This window comes from Nelumbo nucifera, chromosome 1 (genome assembly GCF_055504915.1).
Source record: "Nelumbo nucifera cultivar China Antique chromosome 1, China Antique-T2T, whole genome shotgun sequence".
NCBI classification, from domain to species: Eukaryota; Viridiplantae; Streptophyta; class Magnoliopsida; order Proteales; family Nelumbonaceae; genus Nelumbo; species Nelumbo nucifera.
The window spans coordinates 123,666,396-123,684,777 of NC_142649.1; the positions used below are offsets into that span (position 1 = coordinate 123,666,396).

The following is an 18,382-nucleotide window of genomic DNA, read 5'->3' on the forward strand; positions in this document are numbered from 1 at the left end:
TCACACTTGGCCCACCGTCGAAACCCACGACTGCTGCCATCAATCCCCTGCCTCTTTTCACAAGGTAATTTGATTTTCATAGATTACAGATTACAAATTTCTTATAGTGATTTAGATAATGATTTATTGGTTTTTTGGTTTCTAGTTTTGAGCTAGATTTTTTAGATTAAATGAGATAGAGTAGATTATAGATTTAGGAATTGGTTTATTCATTTTCCTATTCTAATGAGATAGAATAGATTACAGATTTTTGAATTCTGACAATGATTTAGATAATGATTTATTGGTTTATTAGTTTTTGGTTATGACTTATGAGCTAGATTTTTCAGCTTAAATGAGATAGAATAGATAGAATAGACTACAACTTAGGGATTGGTTTATTCATGTAGATAGTGGTTATGTTGCAAATTTATTTTGTCCTAATTCCTAAATGATATTATGAATATTTATTGATTCTCATTTTCTAGTAGTTTTAAATGTGATAGAATAGATAGAATAGACTACAACTTAGGGATTGGTTTATTCATGTAGATAGTGGTTATGTTGCAAATTTATTTTGTCCTAATTCCTAAATGATATTATGAATATTTATTGATTCTCATTTTCTAGTAATTTTATTTAATGGTTATCCATTTACCTTGCTAGTTTTAAACTTCTAATATCTTTTAAACTTTATTTTGTGTAATCTTTATTTAGGTTTCATATTTACTTTTGAAGAAAATATTAAATATGCCTAGATCGGTTAATCCTTCTTAATCTACCATTGGACCTAACGCAATAGTGAAAATGGTGAAAATGTGAATAGTCCTAGTGCCGCATTGCCCCCATTAGTCTCAAGAAAAGAAAAAGAACATTTGTTAAAGTGTGGAAGCATTTTGACATAATCCTTAATGCAAAAAATGAGGAAAGGGATGTTTGCAATTATTGTAAACAAGATTTTAATGCAGCAAGCACTAGTGGGACCACTCATCTAGATAATCATGTCTCAAGATGTCCACAAAGATTACCAGAAAGACAAAGAGAAATTGGACAACAAATGTTGACAATTTCTAGAAATGTAAGTGACAACAAAGGTATGCGCTCTAGAAATGTTGACAAACTAGAGCGATGGAGATATGATCCTGATTTAGCACAAAATATGCCCATCAATAGATGAAGCACAGAGTCTATTCACTCCCTCGTGTTTGATGAGGTGGCTTGGACCGGGTTCAATCTGTGGTGAGCCGAGCTGAGGGTCTGAGCTGGGATCTGTTGAAACGAAAGAGAGGTTAGAGTGCCTGGGTAAATTTTACCCGGAAGACACTTCGATGCTTAAGTCAGTAAGTAGTTCAATCAGAGAAATTAGGAGAGAGTGAGAGCTTATGTGCGCATACCTTATTGAAGTGGTCCTGGGGTCTTTTTATAGCCGCTTGAGGTTCAGGTGCTATTGGGTAACATCTTTGAGCCTTGTATGGAGTTGTTTCCCTAAATTCTGGGGTGTACTGGTCTGTTGATTGCTAGATCTGTGTGGCGGTTACAGGGCGCCTACTGGTCTTGAGGCGATCAACTCGGTGGACCGCTCCCTGTGTTGCGGTTACAGCGCTTATGCAGGCGTTGCCTTCGGGACTGTTTCAAGCGAGCTAGAGCTGTTAGAGGATTGAGCTCGTCCTAGCTCAATCGCATACCAGATACTGACTGCCACGTGTTACTTTGGCGAGCTACTCTACTATGCTAGACGTTGTGGGCTGAGCTTGCTCTAGCTCGGCCGTGTACCTGATGTCGGCTGCCACATGTTAAGTTGGCGAGCTATCTTGTTGAGTGGGACGTTGTGTTGTTGACAGCGTCCACGTGTCCACCATCAATTAGGTTGACCAAAATGCCCCTCATCAGATTCAATAATGAGTAGATATGACTTTGCAAGATACCTAATCAAACATAATCAACCATTTAGCATGGCAGAGCATGAGTTTCTTGAGGTTTGGGCTATTGGTCTTAATCCCATGTTTAAAATGGTTTCACGCAACACAATTTAGAATGGTTGCATGAAAATCTATGAGGATGAGAAAGATACGCTTTATGGCATTCTTGATAGGCTTAATTCCCGAGTTAGTTTCACTATTAATATGTAGACATCAGGGCAAAATATTGGATATTGTTGTTTAGCTGCACATTACATTAATGATAAGTGGCAATTGAGAAAGAAGATTATAGGTTTTTGAGCTATCAGAGAGAAGTACGATGCTGTAAACCTTACTAGAGTCATCAAAGATCTTATTTTGCATTGGAACCTTGATAGTGAAATGATGGCTTTCACTATTGATAATGCTTATGAGAATGATGTTGTAATTAAAAACATGAAGGAGTGGCTTCCTAGGCAGGGTAAACTTCTTTTGTCAATAGAATTGTTCTATGTGCGTTGCACAGCACATGTTTTGAACCTCATTGTGCAAGATGGGTTGGATGATGTTAGGCACTTGATGGGAAAAATCATAGAATCAATCAAATATCTACAAGCTTCAAGCCAAAGAAATCTGAAATTTGAAATGGCAAAAATCCAATTGAAGATTTGTAGTAAAAGGAATTGATTTTAGATTGCCCCACAAGACGGAATACAGCCTATGATATGCTCAAAACTGCACTTGAGTATAAGACTGCATTTGCTCGATTGAAACAAATTGATAAAAAATATAATCTTAATCCATCTTTTGAGGAGTGGGATATTGGTCAAGTTGTTTATGAATGTTTGGAATATTTTTATGAGGCAAATAATGCATTTTTAGGGACTACATATCCAACACCCAACTTGTTTTTTCTTGATATTTGTGAGATTCGTGTGCAGATTGATGAATGGCTATTGAGCAAGTACGATTATATTCAAGCAATGGCTGGAAAAATGTTGGAAAAATTTAAGAAATATTGGGATGAGGTTAATTTACCTTTGGCAATAATAGTGGTTCTTGATCCAAGATACAAGTTGGCACTTGTGAGGTATAATTTGCATAGGGTTTATGGTTATGTGGGAGAAGATGAACTTGCAAAAGTGCGTGAATGCCTTTATAACTTTTACTCTCACTATGCAAATTATGATACCTCATCCACTCCTAATGAAGAGAATAGTCCCCTTGAATCATCCATAACAAGTTCAGCTTCAGGTGTGATGCAAGAGAGTAAGAAGAAGTATCTCAAAAGCTTTCAAAAATGGTGCACAAGTGATGAAATAACAACATCAGTGTTCTAATACAAAAAATCAGAATTGGACCAATACTTGGAGGAGTCCTTGATTCCATAAATGCTGAATTCTAATGTGCCAAATTGGTGGTCAATTAATTTTTCTAAGTTCAAAATTCTCTCAAAAATGGCTCATGATGTCCTAGCAATTCAAGCAACCATTGTAGCATTAGAGTCAACATTCAACATAGGTGGTAGAGTGTTGGATCCTTATCGGTGTTCATTGCTTCTAGAAACAATGGAGGCTTTGATTTGTGCACAAGATTGGATTGAAGCACCTCCTAAACCAAAAGCTCCATGTAGTAACTATATTCATGTTTTAGTTTCTTTTGATGAAGCATGTGCTTCTTCTATGTCTCCTATCGGTAAATCTATTGAAACTCCGATGACTCCATCCTCAAATCCAAGTGGAAGTGAAAGTGCAAGCATAAATTTTGATGGAAATTGTGCTCATGCAAGTGGTGCATCCAATTAGCATATGTAAGATTGAAAGTAATTTTTATTCTTTTAAATATTTATGAATTGTGATTGGTGTTTTCCAAGATTTTGACTAACATGTGGTTTTATACTTTTCTTGCTATTTTTTTTTTTTTTGTAGGCTTACACTTTGGTCATTTAAATGAATGATAGTTTGGAGCCTTAAACAAGTTAATTGGTCATTTGCATGAAGGATAGCTCATTAGCTTGAACTTTAGTCATTTTCCTTGGAGACTTGAAGCCTTGAACTATCTTTTATAGTGTTTTTATGATGGTTGTATGGATAAAATGGTTATTTTAAACTATTTGGGACTGATTTTGATATATGCTAGTTAGTTTTTTCTTTCTTTCTTTTTGGTTTTGTTGAGTTGACACTTAGTGAGTCTTTGCTATAACCTAAAGTAATCAAGCAACTTATGTTTCTCCTTCTCTTTAATTGACTATGGTTGTTGAAGTATTGAATAGTCCATGCTTTGATTAATAAGGGAAGCAATGAATAGGTAATACTTGAGTTTTGACATCTTTATGTTTATTTTTTTAAAGTATAGTTTCAAAAGAGTTTTATTAAATAGGTTTTAATTTTTGCAGGCTTTTGGTTTGAAGTTGAGGGAAAACAAGTGAGAATCCAATCCAAATGCAAGATTTATTTTTGGCACATTGTTTTGCTGATTTTTGACATATTTTTATTGATTTTGGCTCAACATGTGAGAATCCAATCCAAATGCAGCCTTAGGTGATAGGCAAGTGAGGGAATGGGATGTGTCATCTAACAATCCAACTTCATTTCAGCAATGGAGCTTGCATTGAGGCAAGTAACAATCCTCACCAAACAATCCCTTTTAATTACATTTAAGATGCAATCCCTTACATTGAGCTCTTTTTTTCTCCCCCTAGGTCAGACTAGCAAATAATACATATTCTTTGGACAAGACCAGCCTTTTTGAATATAAAACTCATTTTACAGTTATGGTAAGTTCCAATAGTTTCTTGTTAGTAGAAAACCAGCTTCTTTAGCTATAATCCTGAAGTTTTATTTCCCCTTTTTTCCTTTCTTTATTTTGTAGAAATTCATAAGAAAATAAGGTTTTGAATATGCTCTTTTATTGGGGGTTCAATTGTAATTTGAGTCAAAGAACTGCCAATTGGGAAAATTGGAGAGCATAGCCTTGATTAGAGCCAACCTACCCCACCTTTTGAAATATAATTTATTTTTCAAGTTCCAAAAGTGGAATTTGCATTGGTTCTTTTTGAATTGATTCATATTTACATTGCATTCTGATTCTGATTTTTCAAAGCCAGTTTTTGGTGCACAAACTGGTTCATAGATACTTGCTATGATACAGCAGAATATACCAAAAAAAGTTAAAACTATGCCAATCCCAATCAAGTCCATGTATGATTGATGAGTTAGATTCATCGAGTCCTGGATCATATATGATTACACATAGATGAATAACATTTTTTTTTTCATATTCTGTGTTATTGATGTCGGGCCCACATGGTTGATTTGTGCTTTGTTGGTCTGAACATGTCAATTGAACTGAACATGGCTGAAATATCTAATGCTACTCTTATGAAAATTTACAAAAATTTCAGCTTATCATTTATTGAAAAGAAAACATCTCCAGTAAAGCCCAATGTGTTTATAGACAAATTAAGAGTTAAAATTTTGGTAGCTTTTTTCTGAGTTTGCTTTCATCATTTTTCCTTTTTCTTGGATTTAGTGCTTTCTTCAGACTTTATCTTTCATTTTATACTACATGCTTAACTTGGAGGTACCTACAGTTCATGAAATAGGTTCACTCATAAAGTCTGGTGTTCAAGTCTTAGTTTATACTTTTAGGTTAATCATTGAACCAGGCCCTTGCTTCTAATTTACAACTTGGGTGGTGTTTAGTCTCATAATTCAATCTATTTGTCTTCTTTGGCTTATTTTAATTAGTGAGAATAAAGAAAAGCAAGTGCAAGAAATTCATATGTATACATGCAAAATAAAATGCAAACTTTCTTCTTTGGGGGACATATGATTGGCACCTCCTCACTTCCTCAGATCACTTGATAGAAATAATGAAATAGTTGTTGCGTTAACTAAAATAGTTTAGTATTTTGTCCTTGTCAAACTTGTCTAAGTAGGAGATAAGTAGTCTCAACCCTAAATATTTTTCCTTTTATCCATTATCATTTAACTGGAAAAAATAAAGATTAATTCATCTTTTAGGATAAGTAGGAATTAAGAAATAAAGATTAGTTCTCAAAAGTCTTAATTTTCTTTTTTGTACAGGACTTTGCACATCAATGATCCATATTTTGTTGTTTGGCTATTGGGTTGTTTGTGTGTTTGCCAAGGTACATTCATTTAATTCCTTATTTTCTGACTTTTATTCTATAGTCTGAAGTTGTTTTTGCGGAATGTGATTAAGAATTTAATTAACAAATGTTCTAATATATTAGTTTCTAGTCAGTTTGATTATAATATTGCTTTTAGAGTGCTTTTATTGGGTTTCTAGTCAGTTTGATCAAATCGGATTGGATTCCAATCTATTCGAATTCATATTCAAAAAGTCAATCGGTCGAATTTGAATCGAATCAAACATTCGATTTAATAATCAAAATCGAATTTGAATTGATATATTTGATATCCATCAGATATCGAATCAAATTCGGATATTAGTATTTATAATTGATTTCGAATTCGAATCTAGCCTAATTCAATTTGAATTCAATCCATTTACAGGCCTAACTGGAGTGGAGGATGAGAAACAAATATGACAAAATAATAATCTGAAATGTTGATGTGGACACGTGCGAAGTGGAACTTGTATGCGCCCTAATTGTGTGGGTATCGGTAGCACTAGAGCAAGGTTCCAACATGAAAATACTAACAACAATGTACCACCTATCTCACAATTCCCTTTGAAGTTGATAAAGTTGGAATGGATGTTTCAAATCTAATTGAAGAACGAAACAAGATAGAGAGAATATATGATTGATAACTTAAAAAAAAAAACTCCACCATTTGAGGCCGCGGAAAGGTTGGACTAGGCTATTACTGTACTTGGGAATATAGACCCATTAAACCTTTTGGCTGCATTTGTTTGAGGTGTAAATTCAAAATTTACACCATGGAAAAAATGAACCGATTTAGTGATTGGTAGAAATTAAAACCGGTTCATTTTGAAAATTTACACCTACTTTGTTTGGTTGTCAAGGTGTAAATTCGGTGAGATGATTTATATAGAAAGAGGGAAGCAGGGAAAGAAGAAGAAGAAAAAGGAGAAGAGAGAAAGAGAGAACAAAGAGAGACAGATCTACCACTTTGCCTCACCTCTCCATTGACCTCTCCGGAGATCTACCATTTCATACCAGAAGAGAGACAAATGTACCATTTCATACCGGAAGAGAGACAGATGTACCATTTCATATCGGACACGTTCTCTTGACCTCTTCATTGTTTCTCACCTTGTCACCAAACCAAACCCTTAAAAGTACAAACCACGAAACAAGTCCTAAAACACGATATCTACCATAAACGACAAAGCTCACAACTTCAACAACCCAACAGGCCATAGGGGTTCAGATCTGCTGCTGCAACCAGCGGCGGTGATGGAAAGAGAAAAAAAGGGGGGGAGAAGAAGAAAAGAAGAGAAGAGGGAGAAAGAGAGAGAGAGCGGCAATTATCGATGTAAATTATAAATTAAAATGTAATTTTACACCGATTTTTATTGTAAAATTACATGTTTACTAAACATCAATAAAATCGAATCGGGGTATAAAGCTTACCCGGGTTTGATTTTCCACCCCAAACAAACGTACCCTTTAGAAAAAATGTCACCTCGTGCATAAGTCTTAGGCTAACCAGTCACATTGCAAACAAGATTTCCTACCACTACTCTCTACCCACACTTTATCCACCGTGAATTGAAAATATCTGAGATTGGATTCAGTGTTGTTCGAACAGTCTCTATAAAATAAAACACACAAGTATGGACCAATGCAAGGCTGTAAAGGATGTTCAAACAGTCTTGCACGAAGCTGAACTCTTACATGTCATATAATTTTCTCGTACTGTGAGATGTGCGGCTGCAATGTACTAGTAAAGATAGGATGCCCTCTGAGAAAGAGTTAGGAACTCTATCCAGAGAAAAAGAGCGTACAGCATTTTTGGGCTGAACACATTAACCGATTCCTGCCTATGTCTATCCTTTTGGTAAAAAGAAAAAACAGGCAATTACTATTTTACCCCTCTCATACTCTCATAGTAACGTTCCCAAAAACGCTCTCAAGTCTCAACAACAGTCTACTGGCCCCTCCTCGGGGGATGCGTAGCCTCATTCTCAATGTCTCACCAAAAAATAATAATAATTAAAATATAACCAAAACTCGGGACATTTGACAATTTTATCTGAAAAGGAAAATACACATACTTATATTTTCATCAAACCAGGTAGGACCGTAGGACTAAGGAATTTCACCAAAACCCGCCATCGTCCTCCAATTACACCAAAGAAATTAATACAAGGTCCAGTGGAACGAGGACTCAGAGATCAGAGCTCAAATGACATTAAATGCAAGAAATAAAAAGGCAACATTTTCCACATGCATGTTTCTGATACCCCAGAGCCAACATCCATAATCAAATCCAAGAGCTTGGCATAGGTTTCTAACAATTTCCTACTCCAAAAAGTAGTTGTAGGCCGTAATGTTACGGTTCAAAATAGGCATAGTCAGGCTTACGTTAGGGACATGTCCATCACATCGGTGCCAAGTCACTTCTTCAGCGCATAGTCGTCTTGCATTATGGTTGTCTCCCTTTAACACGTAAGCGGTGCCTCCCATGGATCGGTCTGAGCCAAGAGAGTGCCTCGGCCATTAGACTTGAGATCATGATCCAGTACTACTGACTTTAGTGGAAGGTTTCTTCCACGGTAAACTATCCCCGTAACAGGCGCCACTCCAAAATCTCCGGCAGGCAATTCTGTAACTTTTAACTAATGAAATGCTAAATAGTCTCCCAGACGCCCAATAGGCTACAAGTTGCTGCCAGTAACCAATACTCTAGTATACAATGACCTCTGGCAATTAACCAAGTCAAATCTTACATAGGCACTCGAGTGCCTAGAATCACAAATAAGGTGTTGTTTGGCACATCAAATAGATGCGTCTTTTGGTCTGCAGAAAACCCAAAAGACCAAAAAAGCCTTTTTCTATTTTGTATTGCATAAACGGAAAAACGAAAAGACAACACAGAGAAAGACCGATAAAGACAAAAACAGAGAGCTTCAAATGAAGCTTTTGGTCTTTCCACCAACTGTCTTTAACAGCCCGGTAGATCATGACAAACCAAAACGGTCTTGATCTATGAAGACAAGACCACAAAAGCTCGGCGAATCATTTTGTCTATTGTGCTGTTGAAAGATCTAATAGATAGAGTTGCCAAACAACTCCTAACATTGCGTTTGAACATGCTTTTCTAACGCACAAAAAGATCAACGCCCCCGATTTTAGGTTTTGAAACTTTGGGCCTCGATAGTGTTATTATGCTCTAGATTATAGTATTTAAAACTCAGAAGAGCTTATCTGATCAGAGTCCATATGATGTCACCACCTGTGCATAAAGAACAGCTCGACCAACCATTCTCCTATCAGGGACCAGGGGCCATGTGAAGAACGATTAAGTAGTCTGACAGAAAACCACTAAATATATCGGAAATATGCTTGTTTAACGAAGATTAAGTAGTGCTAAAGTGTCATGGATCAATAACGACTGACACCCACCGAGTCAGTAGAGATTCATTTTTGGGATTATCAAACACGATGTGATTAAAGGTGAATACAGAAAATCTTTTGGTTATCACACGAATAAGTTGTATGATCTGGTCATGCAGTTCCTCCGATGACCTACCCATTGCAATTGAATTCCCTCACAAATTCCGGCGAAGCTACGCCAAAATATACCACTCACATTACACGCATACTCGGTATCTCAAACAATAAGCTCCCGCTTCCAATTAACTAATAACTACAATTTTACATTCTTCAGATCCACTAAACCAATAATTATGCACGAAATCCAAATTCCAAATTCTCAGATTTAAGATAAAATCCTACCATTGTATATTCCGCAGGGAAAAAACAGATCCAACGTTCAAGAAACTATTGGTTCTCTCTCTTTCTCTCCAAATTTACTTAACAAGATTACAGTATCTCAAGAAAACAAAAAAAGGCCAGAAGAAGAGGTAGAAACCGATGAGAACCTGAATGGAGATCGGAAGAAAGATTCATTAATCGACGTTCTGCATGATATCCTCGGGAGTGAACTTAGTGCCCTTGTCCTTATCAGCAGCCGCTCTGCCCTTGGCCTTGCGATCGAGGAGAGATTTGCGATCCTTGTCGAGCCTGAGTTTCGTGATGACGACCTTGGATGGGTTAATGCCGACGTTGACGGTGGATCCATTAACCTTCTCTCTTGTGATCCTCTCGATGTGGATCACCCACTTACGGCGGTAGACCTGAACGACCTTCCCTTCTCGGCCCTTGTAAGTCCCACGGACGACCTGAACCTCATCATCCTTGCGAATGGGGACAGATCTCACGTTGTATTTGCTTCGGAGATCGGCGGAGAGGGGAGCGCTCATCAGAACGCGACGGACGCTCGATGGCGCCGTGAAATGGGCTTTCCGATTCTTTCTTCTCGAGCTGGAAACCCTAGGGTTGTACTTCATCTTCGCCTCTTATCCGTTCCTTTTCTTTCCCTCCCTAGCTTTCTCTCCGGCTCCAAATGAAACAAAATCAGAGGGTGTGTCTCGTACTAGGGTTTTGTATTTATACTTTCACTCTGGTTATTAGGGTTTGCGGAACGGAGTTACGCAGGAGGAAGTTTGTTTCCTTTGTTTCAGCGTGTATAGCGTATACACATAATGTTTGTCTATTCTAAGCGAATGACATTATTCTCTTCATCATCCAACCGAATCTAATGGATGAGATTATTCATTGCCTTCTTGCATCCTCCAAATTTAAATGGAAGGATATGCCTTTCCTTTAGGTTGTGTTTGGTTACGGTTCAATTTATTTGCATTAATATAAATGCATGGGAGTAGTGAAAAAAATGCAAATTTTTATTTAATTTTATTTTAAATTTTTCTTTATTCTGTCTTAATTTATTTCATTTGTATTGCAACCAGATAAAATAAGTTAAAATTTGGAAAAAAAAAATAAGTCAGAATTTACGCTCATATCATTTGCACGGCCACAATTTTGAGATTCCTCCTTTCACCAAACACAGCCTTATGTATTTTAAGATTCCTCCTTTCTACCACTTTTGGGCTTCTCGTGGGCTTGGCCAACCTGGGTTAGGAGATATAAAACGCCCATCACGTCATAGGGTTATTCTAGTCCACAGAGAAATTTTTAAGGGTGCGGCCCAGGCAAAAGGTGAGTGGGCCGAGTGGTCTGGACTGGACTCTGGACTCTGGAGCTTCGTAAATAAAATAGATATATGCTTATTACATGTCGCAGCGAACTTTGACGGTCCATACATCTATAATTCTACCTTTTCAATTAAGAACTATGAATAAAAAGGATTTATTGAACAATTTGCATGGAAAATATTCAAAAGTTGTGTAAGATCAAGCTCCGTTTGGAAAATGATTCATAGAAATTTAAGAATGCCATTTTCTTATAACAATCTTCATTTTTCTTGAAAGGTATATATTCATTCCCCGCCATCGCCTAACGAGTCACCAAACATGTAGTAGAAATAGCAGTTTTGAGGAAATCGTTCATTTTACCTGCAACCAAACAGAGCATAAGAAATGCACAGACCTTACATGGTGGGGTTGTGAGTTTAGACGTTAATAGCCTGCTTATATATATTATCAATAACCAATACTTTCCTTGAAGTTTATTGGTCGTCCTGAGAACACAACAATTGCAATAAAATATCAAAAAGAATTAATTTCTTTTAATAGAATTTTATGGCCCAGGACTTTGTTTTCAAGGAATAAGAAGAAATCATTCAAATACAGCTATGAATATTTGAGCAATAAATCACAAATGTTTGTACAAAACCCTTAAGCTAGCATCACCAGCCTTGTTCCGATGAAATGCTAAATTCGGTTCCTTTTATCATCAAATACACAACATAAAAAATGAAAAGAAAAGAAAAGATAATTGTTAAATCACAGTTTCTAAAATCCCTGTGTTGACACCGTTGAACAAACCCCTCCGTAAGTTTAATTGGAGATTCAGATCAAATTTATTAATGAACTATCCACCAATCTTCAGCTTAAAGCATCCTCCAGCCAAGAGTGGCTCTAGCAGTTTGGTTTCCATTTTCATCCTCTCCTCCTAGTCTTAGGCAGCTGTAGCTATCAGCTCCCATTGTCTAGTTGCTTTCACGAGGGCCCTGTTTCTAAGCTTAGAATCTAGGAACTGCAATCCTCTCATTTACAAAATCGAATTCGGAACTTTGCGTGAAAATCTGTTACCATGGAGCCACAAGTTTTGCAGTCGAACTAGCTTTGCAATCTCTTTGCGGATTTCACCACTGAGAGAATTGCAAGCCAAACCCAAGAACTTCAACTTTGAAAGATTGCGCACATGACTACTAAGCTCCCCACAGAATGAGTTACCAGTCAAGTCCAGGTGTTCTAAATTTCTTAAGCTGAACAGCAGAGAAGGAATAGAAGCGCTCAGATTATTGTAGCTCATGTCAAGGTAAACCAGTCGATTCAACCGAGCCAGTTTCCAGATTGGAATTTCGCCTTGTAGAAAATTCTTGGAGACATCAAGCTTGGTTAGGCTCTTTATGTTGAAGATTGGCGCCATGACAGCGAAAGACCCAAGATATAACTTGGAGAGATCCAGGGCGATAACAGGCTTCAGAGCCGAGTTGGAAGAATCACAGACGACCCTTTCCCATTGGCAACAATCGGGACTGGAATTCCATGACTCCAAGTCAAAGAGAATCTCATCAGTGGATGAGTTTCTGATAAGCGAGTGCTTGAATTGAAGGAGGGCTTGCCTGTGAGCTATAGGACAAGCCAGGGAAACGGTGATACACATTAAACAGAGACAGAGGAGACTTGATTCAATCAGGCTTAGCTTAGACATCTTTACTTCTGTATTATGCATCTCTGTGCATATATATGTATTTGTGTTTGTGCCAAGAATACAAGTAACGATTCGAGAAACAGGGAATCAGTCAGAAGATAGAAATGGTTGATTTGTTTGGATGATATTATATTATTACTTGTACATTGTTTGACTTGTATATACTTTACTCCTCACATACATTCTTATGAAAAATCTTATTATACTATATATCCAGTTTCATATATAGAGGTGCAAGTAATTAATTCTACATATAGTTTTCATATAAGGTCTCTGTTGCTGAGTGATAAGAGTTGGGTCAAATGGGGCGAAGGCAGATGGAAGAAGACATGGGAACGAAAGATGATGAGAACTGGTTCGGGGTGGGTAAGGAACTAATTAAGGTAAGGACCAGGGAGGAGAATCTAAAGTCAAGTTTAGTTTGCGAGAGATGACAAAAGAAGAGAGCGAGTAGCTGGTAGGAGGGAATCGCGCGAGTAGTAGATAAGGACCGATCGATTTCTGGAATTTGGTATTTAAGAGACCAAGACTGCCAATAGTTGTAACTAATCAACAGAAAAATAAATAAATTACACTTAAAAATGGGGATTAAGAACTGAAGACAATAGACAATCTGGTGCGTGCTTTTAGTGCTGCTCTTCTTTATTTTCATTTTAGCGACCAACCCATTAATAGCAATTTGGTTCAACGTACCAAATATAGAATAGATGGCGACCGTGTTGAATCAGCATGCATGTGTATAATTAGGTAATTTAGTTGGGTTGTGCTTCCTCTCTTCAAGCCAAGCCTACAATTAACAAGATTAGGGCCGATGGTTTGGCAATCCAACCCTTGTACAACGTCAATGTTTCGTCTCTGTGTGCGTCTGTTATGTGTGTGTGAGGGGATTCACAAACGCAATTCATTAGTTGACCAAATAAACTTAGCCAAACCACCAGATTTTTTAGTTGGGTTAGCTTGTTTTGGGTTGATTTGGTGATATATTAAATATAGGATTCCACTACATGATACCTTGTGTAAAAATCGAGGTTATGAACCCCAATCCTACTCCTAATGCAATCCAACTTTCAACCGGAACCTAGTCAACCCTAACTCAATCGAACCTTTCTCTCATATTCTTAAAATCTCGTAAAATGTGTAAATTTCTTAAATTATCCTTAGGTTTTAGAAAATTGACTAATCATAAGTCCACCCTAGCGGTTTAACGTCTGTTAGTGTTTCATCACAATCCGTTTACATGTGACATAATATGACATGTAAAATTTTTTTAAAATCTAATATTATTTATTTGTGGTCAATTTTGTCCTCTTTTATTTTTTAAATTTTCAAAATATATAAATAGAATCTCTCTCTCTACAGAATGTAGGTGTAATCTCTTAAACTTGAGAACCAGCCAGAAAATGATGAGGTATCAGCAGAACAACATTGGATCTATGGTGCTCGAACACATTAGGGGAGGGAATTTGTGGTTGTGGCTTGCAATTTAGGGAGCGGCATTTGCCATGATGTGTGGAGTTTTTCACAACTGTCATGAGGAAGACTTTGGCATTGGTTCGCCGGTGCAGATGCAGAGCTTGAAGTAGAAATAGAAGCAACAGAGGTCAAGGTCAAAGAGGAAGGTTGTCAGAACTTTTGAACTTGACATAGACATCGGAGACCGGATTGGAGGATGAAACCAGGGTTGAGACGAGGAAACTTGAGGTTTTTGAGGAGCTTTAGGGAGTGGTTAATAGATTGCAACTTCAAGAGGGATTGCGACAGAAGGAAGCAGCCATTGATGTTTGGAGGCTTAAGAAGGAAGATTTAGAGGCAACGACAACACTTTCCATGGAATGGCCTTGATGAATAAATCAGCAGGTCAAAAAATGCTTGACGCGTGAGCAGTGAGTAAGTCTCCACATTGGACTAGGTCACACACAAAGTGATAATCAATTTTTATGTATTTTGTGCGTTCATAGAAGACTAGGTTTGCTGTAATGTGGAGAGATTCTTTGCTATCACAATGGAGAGTTGGAGGCTCAATGAGAGTAACAATGAGTTCAACAAGTATTCTTCATAGCCAAACTAGTTCAGAAGAGGCAACAGCCATGGCCCTGCATTCGGCTTCTTCTGATGAGCAAGAAACTGTGTTTAGCTTCTTCGTTTTCCAAGAAAGAGGTGAGTTTTCGAGCAAGGTGAGATATCCCATGGTGGAATGATGGGTAAGAGGACACCTGGACCAATCTGAGTCACATAAACCATGCAACTGAATGGTGTTCATGGCAGAGAAGAAGATGCTAGTAGAGAGGGTGCCTTTGATGTAGAGAACAACTCAGAGAGCAGCATTAAAATGTTCTTGGCGAGGATCATGCATAAACTAGCTCAGGCAATTAACAATGAAACAAAGATCCGGGCAGGTTGTTGTGAGGTATACAAGTTGACCTACAAGATGATGATATTGTGCCAGATCGGAACATGGAGGACTTGAATCATCAACAAAGTGATTTTGTTGTTCCATGGGAGTTAAACTTGGTTTGCAATCTTGAAGTCCTATGTCATGCACAATGTCTAGAGCATATTTGTGTTGATTGAGGAAAATGCCAAAAGTAGAGTGAGTAACTTCAAGGCCTAAGAAGAACCGTAACTATCTGCGATCTTTGATGCCAAATTGTTTATCAATATACGTTTTGAGAGATGTGATTCAAACTGATGATGACATTATCCACATACACAAGTACAACAACAAACGAGGAGTTGGAGCAATTAATAAAAAGGGAATAATCATTGGAAGATTGCTTGAACCTCAAAGATGTATGAACTTGAGTGAATTCAACAAACCACATGCGGTAAAGTTGTTTAAGACCATATAAAGATTTCTAAAGCTTGCAAACGTATGTTGAATATGGAGTCTCAAATCCTTGTGGAACTATCATGTAAACCTCTTCATGGAGGTCTCCACGATAGAAAGCATTATTGACATCTAATTGATGAAGGTCCCAACTTTAGATGGCAGCTACGACAAGAAGATAATGAATAGTGGCTAATTTTGTAACTTGAGCAAAAGTTTCATGGTAGTCGAGGCTTTCAATTTGTGCATAGCTTTTTGCAACAAGTCGCGCTTTGAAGCACTCAATGTAACCATCTACCTTATATTTAATTTTGTACACCCATTTGAAACCAATGGGATGCTTATCGGGCACAATCGTCTAAGTATTATTTCTTTCAAGGGCATAAATCTCATCTATCATGGCTTGCCACCAACAGGGATCTTGAGCAGCTTGTGCACAGGTTCTGGGTTCAACTTATAAAGTGGCATGGTTGGATTGTAAAAGTGAAAGAAGGCAATTGCCAATTGGTGGTAAATTTAATCATTAAGGTGATTAGGGATGGTGGTTTGGCGACGGGGTCGTCGAGAATGAGTAATGGGTGGAATTAGGGATGGGTTGGGTCACATCAGTAGTGGTGGGTTGAATAGTAATAGGGGATGTGTTCTCATTAGAAGGGGCAGATGCATGTAGAAAATCATAATCACTAGAAGGATCTAGAGGAAGAGGAACCACCGTTGATGATTTAGGATGGACAAGTAATGGGTTATCATGGAAGGGAAACCAATCTTCATAGAATACAATGTCTCGGCTTGTGAAGATGCATCAGGTTTCAAGGCTATAAACCCGATATCCTTTTTGGCCATGTGGGCAGCCCAAAAATATACAAGGTTCAAATCGGGCAGCAAATTTGTCCAAGGGTCGAGGGATGACTTGAACATAACATAGGCAACCGAATGCCCTCAAATGGTCATAAGATGGTTTCCGATGAAATAGCATTTCATAGGGAGAAACATTAGATAGTAAGGGTGTGGGCAACAAATTGATTATGTAGACTACAATGAGTAAGCACTATCCCCAAAATGAAATAGGCAAAGAAGCTTGGAAACACAAGGTCTGGGCCGCTTCTAATATATGAGGATGCTTTCTTTCTTCTACCCCATTTTGTTGGGGTATAGAAACACATGAACAAAAGGAGGGGGTTCTATAACCACCCTTACAGTGCCTAGAATGTGAGGGGGTTCTATAACCACCCCAAATGTTAACGGGAAAAGGAATACAAGCTTGTTATGCTCTATGACAAGTATCACAATGTTTGTCTAAGTTGAAAGCAAATATGTCAGGGATGAGTTCCATACGGGCTCGAGAGGCGTAACCTAATGGTTTTGTTGATGATTCACAATCCAACCAATATGTCAGGGATGAAGAAGAAGAGCAAAGTGGCCTTCATTGAATCTCCATTTGACTGCCCAATGGTTTTTTCACTCATGCATCTCTCCAAGGCTTTGTTGTAATTAATTCTTACATCCTTCATGATGTTTTGTTTGTTCCTAACTTTCATTGCAATATCCTATCTGTTAGTAAAATAACACAGCAACTAAACTGTGTGGCTACCTCTTTTGCCTCTTCTTGCACTCTTCAGGATTCAAGCTCCAAGACCGTAATTGGGACAGGTAAACTTCTTCATGGAGATTGTAATGGAAGTTAGGCACAACAGAACATCATGAAGGATGTAAGAATTAATTATAGCAAAGTCTTGGAGAGATGCATGAGTGACAAAACCATTGGGTAGTCGAATGGAGGTATGAACTGGTTTAGAATGATAGAAAAATGAGGGAGATGATATCATGTGGTCAGATGCACCAGTATACATATTCTATTAGATAGAAGGTGTGGAGTGCTTACCAGCGGTGACATTTGCAACGAAGTTAGATGACTCTCGGTAATAGGGAAGTGAGTTGTGAATATTGGTGCATGGTAATACCTACTAGTGGAGATGTTTGATCCACAGATGCAATAGATTTTTCATCAACAAAGGCACAAGAGGTTGATCGGTCAGTCTTGGAAGAATTGGCTTGTTGTGTTGAAGCTTTGTCAGTCTCTTCAAATTGGGATGATAGCTTACAAGAGCATAGCACCGGTCTTTGGTGTGGCCTGTGAGTTTGCAGTGGTCACATTTGAATTTTGATCAAGGATTATCATTCTTGGAAGTATTTACTGCTAGATCTACTACTTCAGGTTGCAGTGCAAGAGGAGAAACCACTAATTGATGTTGCTCTTCTTGAGTGACAAGGGCATAAGCCTTACTCAGTGAGGACAGAAGCTCGGATCCGAGAATACTTGATCGAATGGCATTAAAAGACTAATTGAGTCCCATGAGAAACTGATGTAGTTTCTGTCTGTCATGCTCTTGCAAGGGCTTTAGTTGTTCCATATGTTGTACATTAGGAGTTGAGTTCATCCCACAGAGTCCATAGTTTAGTGAAATATGTTGTCACCGATGATTCACCTTGTTGAAGAAGAGCAAGGTCTCTCTTCAGTTGATGGATACGTGGGATATTACCCTGAGAAAACCATTCTTGGAGCTCTTTCCAAATATCAGCAGCTGATTCAATGAAGGCCACACTGTTGTATATCTCTTTGTTCAATGAATTGAAAATCCATGAAACTACCATGGAGTTGCACTTAATCCAGGCATTTAGATCTGTCTCATTGGAAGCCGGGTGTGGTAAAGATCCATTGACAAAGATGAATTTATTCTTTGCCCTCAAAGCATTAGTCAT

The 18,382-nt window shown here is 37.8% G+C and overlaps 2 protein-coding genes across 2 annotated transcripts; both read right to left on the reverse strand.

The window, feature by feature from the left end:
* Positions 1-9,667: 9,667 nt before the first annotated feature.
* On the reverse strand, positions 9,668-10,488 carry LOC104590385 (Translation protein SH3-like family protein). The gene has a single exon (XM_010249037.3). The coding sequence runs from the start codon at positions 10,404-10,406 to the stop codon at positions 9,966-9,968; it is 441 nt and encodes a 146-aa protein (XP_010247339.1). The 5' UTR covers positions 10,407-10,488; the 3' UTR covers positions 9,668-9,965.
* A 7,555-nt stretch (positions 10,489-18,043) lies between these two features.
* On the reverse strand, positions 18,044-18,382 carry LOC148803772 (uncharacterized). The gene has a single exon (XM_088897777.1). It carries the CDS (start codon positions 18,380-18,382, stop codon positions 18,044-18,046), a length of 339 nt encoding a protein of 112 aa, XP_088753903.1.

Excerpts from the sequence above, each read along its gene's own strand:
- LOC104590385 (XM_010249037.3), bottom strand. The coding sequence starts at position 10,406 with ATGAAGTACAACCCTAGGGTTTCCAGCTCGAGAAGAAAGAATCGGAAA.
- LOC148803772 (XM_088897777.1), bottom strand. The coding sequence starts at position 18,382 with ATGACTAATGCTTTGAGGGCAAAGAATAAATTCATCTTTGTCAATGGA.